This window comes from Hippocampus comes, unplaced genomic scaffold (assembly GCF_001891065.2).
Source record: "Hippocampus comes isolate QL1 unplaced genomic scaffold, H_comes_QL1_v1.1 scaffold261, whole genome shotgun sequence".
In the NCBI taxonomy this organism is placed as follows: domain Eukaryota; kingdom Metazoa; phylum Chordata; class Actinopteri; order Syngnathiformes; family Syngnathidae; genus Hippocampus; species Hippocampus comes.
The window spans coordinates 7,552,450-7,562,334 of NW_017805824.1; the positions used below are offsets into that span (position 1 = coordinate 7,552,450).

Below are 9,885 nucleotides of genomic sequence, written 5' to 3' on the forward strand. Positions count from 1 at the left end.
GTGTTCATAGAATGACTCCTCCTACCAGATTACAAACATTAACATGGCATGCTTGAAAATGTAATGTAAAGGTTATTGAATGTAGAAATGAATACCCTTCACACTATATATTGTTTTGGGTTATGTTTTGTAGGTCTGTGAAAAAAATACACAGATAAAAGTATTTAAAGTATTTTTGCAACACGTTGTGCAATAGACTTGTAGTTGAGGAATGTTGGTTGAATCGGCAAATGAGTAACACCCAGATGCAGCTGGTGTTCGCGTGACCTTGAAGTGAACACACAGATGGAAAACAGATGTGGACATCCCCTTTACTATGAAACAAGATTTGCAGTCTTTACAATGATTTGTATTTTACACAAAGAACAGTGGAACATCCACGGCCTATTGCTTTTCTTCCTTACACTGGTCGATTTCCATTTTTTTCCTGTATCAAAAAGGGTGCCTCTCAGAGCAGTGACACAATCTAACAGTAATATCAAGGTCGGTTAAAAACCCAAAATACATAAATGTGGAAAAACAAGACTAAGAGGAGTGTGGAATCTGGGAGGCGCTACAGAGTCCCTCAGAATGCATTTAAGAAATCCATTGTCATTAGTGCTATTAGTGTTCTTAACTCTGCACTATGACTGTTTGGATGTGGACCATAGCTCTGACAGGAACTGCTCTTACAGTTTTTCTCAGCTGCTAAAACACAAAAGCCAATTCTCTCAACCAAATGATCGGTTGTCTAAACACATTTACTAAATCTAACCACCATTTGCCAATACCTGTACCATAAACACATTGCACATGAAGACACAATTCACAAAGGACAATCCTCGTTCTCATAAATGCAAACACATTTTTCCTTGCTAAAACACAAGTTGCAAAAGAACTCTGCTCATATTTTCAAATAAAAGCTCATGTAATGCAAAATGCTTGCCACAGTCAGCAATATTTGAACACAATAAAAATACCAGGCATCATTCATTACACATAATGCCTCAAAATTGAAGACAGCTTTTGCAAATGCTGTGACCATATGTATAAAAGCAAGTTCAGAGTGCACAGTTAGCTTCCAAGCCAACACAATGGATAAAGGCAGAGTCAGGGGAAGAGGAATTCGAGCCAGAGGAGGGAGAGGAGCTGGCCATGGAGTGAGAAGCGCTGGCCACGGAAGAAAAGCAGCAGGCCAACGAGTAAAAGGAGCAGGCCAATGATGAAGAGGAGAAGGCCAACAAGGGGGAGAAGGTCGAGGAGGAAGAGCAAGAGTTAGAGTACTCTTTGTGGTGCCATGGGCTTGTCCACACATGCTGTCGTTGGATCTTACAACACCCAATGTCTCTTCACTAAAGAGACATCCTCTTGGACGGCCAACGACACCATCCTGGGCTCTCACATCCCATATATGTGAACACTTGGGACAATGTCCGCTTCCACAGAACAAACCAAATCAGAGAGTGGTTCACCACCAACAGTAACCAGATTTTAAATGTCTGTCTGCCACCCTACTCCCCTTTATGGAAACCCTATCGAGGATTTTTTCTCTTCGTGGAAATGGAAGGTTTATGACAGACAACCATACACGACAGATAACCTCCTAAGGGCAATGGATCTGGCCTGTGTTGACATCCCAGTGGGGGCCTTCCAAGGATGAAGTCGCCATTCCAGGGTGCTTTTTCCCCGCGGTGCCTGGCAAGAGAGAATAAAGCGTGTGATGTGGATGAAGTGGTGTGGTCTGATGCAGCTCAGGCACATGATGCTGCACAATGATTGCGGTGTGAATATGGTAAACAAAAATACACCTCGCTCTCTGAACATATTTTCAAGAGTACTGTTGTGAGCAATTGATTCTGTTTTTTGCATTGAATTGTGTTACAGTAATATACATGCAGTACTTTCTATAGATGTATACTCTTCATATGAAATTCACAAATCTAAACAAAAAAAAATATCTAAGAAGATCTGTTCCTGTAAAGTTTCTAAAAATATGCTTTGGCAGTTATGAAACAAAGAAACTTCTCACAAATTGAGCATTGTGTTTTTAATTGTTTTTCCGTAGGGTATAACGATGTGTATATTGTTTGAGTTTTGAAGTGAGAAGGTGTGGTTGTGTTCATGTAGCTTTAGAAAAGGGTGTTGTGCTGAGACATGGTGGAAACTTTTGTGAAATGTCTTTTAGCATTTGAGAAAAACTTCTAGAATTAATGGTCAGTGTTAATGATGTACCCAACTGTATTGCATTTTAGTGGTAGACAATAGGACTTATTCTATTATTCTATTCTAAATTCATATGTTTAAAGTAAAGCTGTACAACAGTTGTATTTATATTATTTATTTTTGTTTGTGAGCAAATTGGTGCATTGTCTGTGTCCCGGAATGAACTGTTTGACATTCTAAAAACGTCCTATGCCTCGAGTCAGGTCTCTACTACGGTAGGCAGTGATTTCCTTTTGACAAACTCAAAAGCTTGTGTATCTAGTTTATTTATCTGTTTCGTTCATGTTCGGGGCCGATGTGGCAGTTGCTCATCATGACATGCATGTTTGCTTGCGTGCGTGTGCATGAGTGCGCGTGCGTGCGTGTCTATATGCGTGCACGTGCGGTAACTGGTCGATCGCAGACGGTTGTTGCTACAGTAGTAAAGTAGAAAAAAAGTTGGGCACGCGGATACTATTGACATTGGTCTACAGTCCCTTAGCCAATCAGGATGCAGAACTCAATGCACTGTAAAAAATATATATATATATATAAAAAATGCACAAAAAAAATCCACAGCGAAGGCGTGAAACTGAGGGTTCACTGTTTCAATAAAGAGAATTAAAGACAAACTTTTGATAGCCATAACATAGAGAAATAGATGTAGGCCGAGCCTCCTCACCCACAGATTCGCTGGATTGATGTTTTTTTCATAAAAAAAGAAAAATATACGCTAAACCTTTTGTTGTTAATCTGGGGTCTGTTTCACAAAGGAGGTTTTGTGATGGATTCACTATATGTCACACACGTTCATTGAATATATTACGTCAGCATGTGCAGTGAGTGCGTGTGTAATAAAACGTATATTATTGGCGATGGAATGAGGAACACGTGGATGTATCCTTGTTATTTTGGTTTTAGTGTTGTCTCCAAAAAATGGAATGCGCTTTACACTTTGCCCAGACTAGCTCTGCAAGCGCACAGCTCAAAGACCCATTGTTATAATGTTCTCTGCAGTGCAGCTACTGAGTAATTTACGACTAGGGCAATGCTGGCTTTGTGTGGCCATCAATTGAGATGTAAATAATGTTGAAATGTTTCGCGTTCACCGGGATGCCAATTTATTTTTGCGTCAGCTATTTGTCAGAGCAATTCCAAACGCACGCGTCTGAAAAAAACCTCCCCCTTGGCACGTCTCCACTGCAAGCTGATTGGTTGGCAATCAATCGGGGGCGGGGACAAGACAGTAAATAGGAAGTGAAGCACTGGTGACGAGAAGATGCGAGTACTGTAAACTTTAAATATTATGTGGGATTTGACTTCGCATTTTGTTTGTATTTTTAGCAAGAGCAACGTCACAGAACATGCCAACAATACGGAAACGTCGGGAGAACGACTTAACTTTTCGAACAAATACACAAAATAGGTTAGTTCGATTGAAGCGTTGTCCAAACGGTGCTGATAGTGAACACCGCGTCGTAGCTAGCTTCAGTATCGTGTAGGGGGGTCTAAAAGAGAACAGAGGCTATTTGTTTGCACCGAAGTCAGTTAATGACGTGTGCTGCTTGTGTTCCCTCGTGTCATCACTGCGGTTCTAGCTACAGCGCAGCCAAGCGAAGAGTTAACTGGTTCATAGCCTGCACTACAGGACAGAGAACGTATGCTGTTTTTTGAGTGGCGGCGCTTCCGCTATCTCAATTTAAACCATTGACAAATCGTGGTGTCTATGACTGCTTCATTGATTTCTTGAACAGTTCTGCTTATAGTCTGTGCAGTTTGAGAAGATATTTTATTTGTATTTTTTTGATTTTTACAATAAAAGTAATGTCCTTGCACAAACACGGAAGTTGAGTAGTGTATGAGTTCTGTTTTCTTGGTATTGACAGCTGTCAAGTTCCTTCAGCATGAGTGCATTATTGCGGGTTTGTTCTCTTGTATTAGGACATGGACTTGATAACGTTCCATTTGTTAGTGCTTACAAATGGTCGTGTTCCTTTTGCATGAGCAGATAATTCAGCTATTTTTGTCTGCTGTCAATGACTGTTTTAACTCAACATACAAAATCATTAAACGTCAAACTGCGCTGGTCGATAGCTACACGAAGGGCATTTGAAAGACTACATAAATGGTTATGTAACGCATTCATCAAAAACATCATCCTCCAGTGCTTATATGTCATTTGGGGGAAACATTCCAACATATCCTAATCAGTTAATGTGTTTATGCGCATTGAAAAACCTGGTCTGCATTATATTCTTCAATTTTGACTGCCATCAATATGATCAGTTATTGTCCAAACACTTTTCAATAAACACACACACACACACACACACACTATGTGTGTATATCTATATCTCTATCTATCGATCTATATCGATATATAAATTGGCCAATGATGGGCAAGCTAAAAATGTAACACGTTATATAATTCAGTCTGCCCTGTTCTTCAAGCGTTGTTCCCATCGGTCTTCTCTCAGTTCAGTTTGACTCAAGCCATTTCAATCTCTTTAAAATACATTTAGCCCTAAATGTATTCTCTATATATTTTATACAGCTAACACAGTCTTATCAATGCGTGTCACAACAATGCACTCAGGATAGACTAAACGCGAAACATTGATTGGGGTAAAACTGATGCAAAAGTTGAGGTTAACCCATTTTTTACTTAATGTCAAATGGTCACATGCACCAGACGACATAAAAATATTAAGTACCGAAACACTTACATTTTGTGTTAGTATATTTGTATTTTTTTATTCCACATTTTTACAGATGTGAATCATATGCCAAAGATCCAATAAATGTGTATCTGTGCTAGAATTTGTGTAACTGGATGTATCTGTTTTAACAGCACACGTGGTTCGAAGCAGAGCATGTCACAGAAGAAAAGGCAAGATTTCCATTTAGATTTGTGGTTCTGCCTGACCCTGCAAAACTGGATTTTAGACTTTGGCCGTCCTATTGTCATGGTAAGTAAATCATAATCCATGTTGTCTAGATTTGTACTTGCTGTAGTAATGTCAACGTGTCCATGAAACAATGAGCACTATCACTTTCTTGGTGTTCATAGATCTTGCTTCCACTTGAGTGGTTTCCTCTGAACAAACCAAGCGCCGGAGACTATTTCCACATGGCCTATAATGTCATAACACCTTTCCTCATGCTTCGGGTAAGTGTGAACACATTGTCAGTACCCATCTGTCTTCAGATATCAAGGACATATCAATAAAAAGCCATAAATGTTGAGTGGGATGACAAATAATTCAAAATTAACTCCCAGAGCCACTGGATGGGATTCTGAAGTAAATTCTTTGCTACACTTGCTATACTTTTGTCTCTCTGTTCTCGCTTTTCCTGTTAGTTGATTGAGCGCAGTCCAAGGGCACTGCCTCGCTCAGCAGTCTACCTCTGCATCATCACTTTTGTTATGGGAGCCAGCATCCACCTGGTTGGAGACTCCATCAACCACAGACTAATCCTGAGTGGCTACAAGCTCCACCTGTCTGTCAGAGAGAACCCGATCATGAGAGATCTCAAACCTGCCTCACTGGTAAGGCTCTGATTATTCCTTGGTAACCACAGTGTGAGCCATGTGAAACCAGTTTTCTATAATTCAGTATTGGGACAGAACATAAATGCTCTGATTTTGTAGTGATTGAGCTGACATCATGTTGTGTTTGTTGACACTTTTTGCAATATGTAAGAAATGATTGAAAACATCCATACTTCCATCCATTTTCTAATCCATTTCGCCTCACGAGGGTTGCGGGCGTGTTGGAGCCTTGCCCAGCTGTCTTCGGGCAGTAGGCAGGGTTGGCTAAATGGCTGAAATGATTGGCTTAATCAGATTGGCTTAATCAGACTGTGTTTGATGAGAGCGACAATGAAATTAATTGAAAAACTTTGGTATTTCACTCATAGGGACATTATAAATATAGTTATGTATTGTTGTAAATCACAATAGAAGTATAATCCATTTGTATGGCTTGACAGTGGTCTGCCCGGTTGTGTCTTACTCACTTAAAACCCTGAATTGTATTTTTAACGTGCGTGACAGCTCCGGTTTCTCCGTCATTCTCCATCAAATGTCCCAGAACCCAGCACACTTCTGGTTCCGAATTGCTTCGAAATTTCTCCCAAAATAAACTGAAGCCTCAGTAGTTTGTAAGTGATGCAAAGTTTTAGTGGGTGCGCAGCCATTCAGTCAGTCTTTCTGAGCAGAGTGGGTGTAACTACAAAGTGGACAGGTTCTGAAATAATGTGTAGCGAATCTACATCACAACAACTCCAAAATCCGACCCGCTTGTTTTAATCTTTTATTGCCTCTTTCAAATAGTCACCAATGTATAAAACTGTGGGGTGAATTGGATTTTGAAGGCATGGGACTGTTAATATTTATTTAGCTACTTTACAAAAAAGTTTTGAATTTTTGTTTTTTGTTTTTTTTTTGGGGGGGGGGGGTTAAATAACCCACACTTATTTATTAGGTCACACTAAGAAAAAGTATCAACGTAAAAATGGGTACTCCATTCATATACATTAAGCCCAAACCTGCCTACACCCAGAATAATTATTTTTTAATCATTAAACCTTTGCCCTGCACACCAGCTGCAAAGCATTTTGTCTTCCATGAAAAGTGAAAAGTTCTACCGTAGTCTACTAGCCTCACAAGCTCGATGTTAATAATTAGGCCAAAATGATATTTAGTCTAACAGGCTGGTTAAGAAAAAATAAATAAACTTGGCAGTGTCGTGAAAATAATTAGTTAATAAATAATGAATATTTCCAAATAAACAAGAGAATAATAATAATAGTAACAATAATAATAATAGTTATTATTATTATTATTATTATTATTATTATTATTATTATTACTATTATTTATATTATAAAATGAACAGATTTGGAGTAAAAAAGGTTTGTCATAAATATCACAATATCCATGATTTATGATTCATAATTGAATATGTTCCAACATTATTACAGCCACATTTCAGATACCGCAATACACACAAAAGAGAAAATGCAGTAGGTGTCACTGTTGCTCAAGAGAACGACGATGCATTGATTTGTACTCATAATGGGGGGGATGGGTGGGGGGTGATTAATTTGTGATAAATGTGTTTTAATAATTGAGACTGCTTGTTTATTTACAGATTGACTCCTTTGAGCTGCTATACTATTATGATGAACATTTGGGACATTTAATGTGGTAAGTTGTAATGATATTCATGGGAAATGAATGTAACCATAATAGATTAAGACAAGGTGTATTCGTCGTGTGTTTTGACACAATCAGGCTGAAAAAAAGAAAAGAAAAACAGGAAAGACAGGAAGTAAAAATTTCTGGTGGTATAATAAGAGGAATAGGCAACAGTTCCATGTCTTTCGGGGTGCAGTATATTCTTGAATCACTGACTTAAATTCGATTTATGTTTCAACTCTCAGTCTAGCAGTCTTAAATTTGAAAATAAAGTACTTTGTGATGATACAAGATGAAAAGGAAAATAATGGATGTATACAGTATACTGCAGCACCCGGCATAAATATTCCCCAGAAAAGGGAGACCATGACTATGACTCGAGCAGTGCATTTCATCAGAACCCATCTCTGGTGTTTTAGGTATATTCCCTTCTTTATCACTCTCTTCATCTACTTCACTGGATGTTTCACGCAGCCTACAGCGCAGAAGATTCCAGTAACAGGCCAGCTGCTACTTGCACCGAGCGCACTCTATTACTGGTCAGTTGCTCATCATGTCTCTCAAAAGAAGAAATGTATTTGTTTTTATCCACAACCATCTGCGACCAAGCTTGATATTCTCTCTCTCTCTTTCTCTCTCTCGATAAGTCTGCCCCTGGCGTAAAGTAAAATTGAATTCTGATTTCAACACATATACTTGTACAATATGACCTTGGTCCTCTTCAAATCTGCCATAATCATTAAAAACTAACATTGATAGTCAATGGAGAACTTGTAGGAGCACAACCAATCCTACCAAATGTGGCAGTTGAGGTGAGGTTTCATTATTTGCATACATTTACCAAATAAATCTCATAGCATTGTTTTTTTTTTTTTGACTGGCTTAGTTGATAAAATAATGTCAACCAATTAAAAATGGAAAATAACATTTACGCTTGATTTTATGACTGTCCCTATGACCAAACAAATCATGTGAGTGACTCGCTTATATACCCGCCACTTGTTTTCCCTCCTCTTTTTTTGTTTTTTTTTCCCCTCATACCTGTGCTCCGAACAGTTTAGGTCACTTTGACATGTTTAGAAAGTTCTCTGGGGCACATCAATAAATAAGCCCCCCCACCCCCCCCTCATTATTTGTTGTTATTAATTGCTTCCAATTCTAATCTGGTAACATTTCAATTTTAAGAGTTATTGGTTGACATGAAGCTTCCCCACTTGAAAGAGAGCGATTCATTCAGATTTCACTCATCCTTGAGCAACATTTTTCTTTTTTCACCTTTCATTTTGGCATTTAGTTGTGTAGTTTGATGAGAGGTTTCATTCCTTCCATTAGTCACCGGCCGTAAACCACATTAGGTGCATTGGTTGCACTGGCGTTGGCATTTCAGATGAGGAGAAAAACCTAAGAAAAAAAACACAAAGACAAGAAAACAGACTATTTTTAATAACTCTCAGTAGTAACACACACATACAGAGGTGGGAGTAAGTCACATTACGTGCAAGTCATAAGTCTCAAGTCGTAACCTTCAGGTTTCAAGCAAGTCTCCAGTCAGAAAAAAAAAATTCAAATTAAGCAAGTCAAGTCATAAAATCTTGCTCAGTCGCAACATATGTTGGAGTTATATATTTTTTTCACTGATCATATTCCAATAAGTACATAATCTCTATCAATTAAATGCACAATTAAATCTCTAAAAATGAAATAAAAAAAGCAACTTAACTTATGAACTGACTGGGTTGCCAGGTTGGCATGAATGAAACCAAAGAAACCCTCTTTTTCTTTCTCTCATTCCTAAAAAGGCAAACTCAGTTAAAATGCAGATTTCAAACTATAACCAAAATGACTTGTCAAATCATGTATTTAGTCAAGTTGTATCACTTCTATACAAAGTCCCAAGTTAAGTCAAGTCATTCCCAAGTTTTTGGCAAGCAAGTCCCAAGTCCCAAAAATTGCAACTCAGTCTGACTGGAGTCCAGTCCTATGACTTGAGTGCCCCCCACATCTCTGAACACATAACACAGACCCATATAATTACTATGACATCAAGAAACAGCCTTAGCCCTACATTCCGACACCATAAACATGAATAAAGCTGTTACTATTGTTGCCTTTTAATATCAAATATTTTATTGAAAGTAATTCAAATAAGTATTAGATCATGGAAATTTTAAATTATTTTTTTAATCCTAACACCGCATACCATCAAAAGTGCAACGAGCATCAAACACTAAGAATTATACTGCAATCATACATACCAGTCTTAGGCAGCAACCTGGTCACTCAAGAGTTAAGTCAACACTGGTGAAGTACTCTATGTCAGGGGTCCCCAACCTTTTTTGCCCCACGGACCGGTTTATGTCAGACAATATTTTCAGGGACCGGCATTTAAGGTGTGGCAGAAATAATACAACAAAATAATATGGTATGAGCTGCATGAAAACTTTGGTGTTTTCGAAATATAATAATAAACACAAGGAGCGTCTAATCTGGCCGCAACACTC

The 9,885-nt window shown here is 38.4% G+C and overlaps 1 protein-coding gene across 1 annotated transcript in view; it reads left to right on the forward strand.

The window, feature by feature from the left end:
• Nucleotides 1-3,420: 3,420 nt before the first annotated feature.
• cln6a (CLN6 transmembrane ER protein a) overlaps nt 3,421-9,885 on the forward strand; it is an 8,873-nt gene continuing 2,408 nt past the window's right edge. The window contains exons 1-6 of the mRNA XM_019887029.1: nt 3,421-3,607; nt 5,033-5,150; nt 5,252-5,350; nt 5,543-5,731; nt 7,338-7,393; nt 7,804-7,923. Coding sequence (XP_019742588.1) covers nt 3,546-3,607; nt 5,033-5,150; nt 5,252-5,350; nt 5,543-5,731; nt 7,338-7,393; nt 7,804-7,923 — 644 coding nt within the window. The 5' untranslated portion in view covers nt 3,421-3,545. The remainder of the gene's footprint in view (nt 3,608-5,032; nt 5,151-5,251; nt 5,351-5,542; nt 5,732-7,337; nt 7,394-7,803; nt 7,924-9,885) is intronic.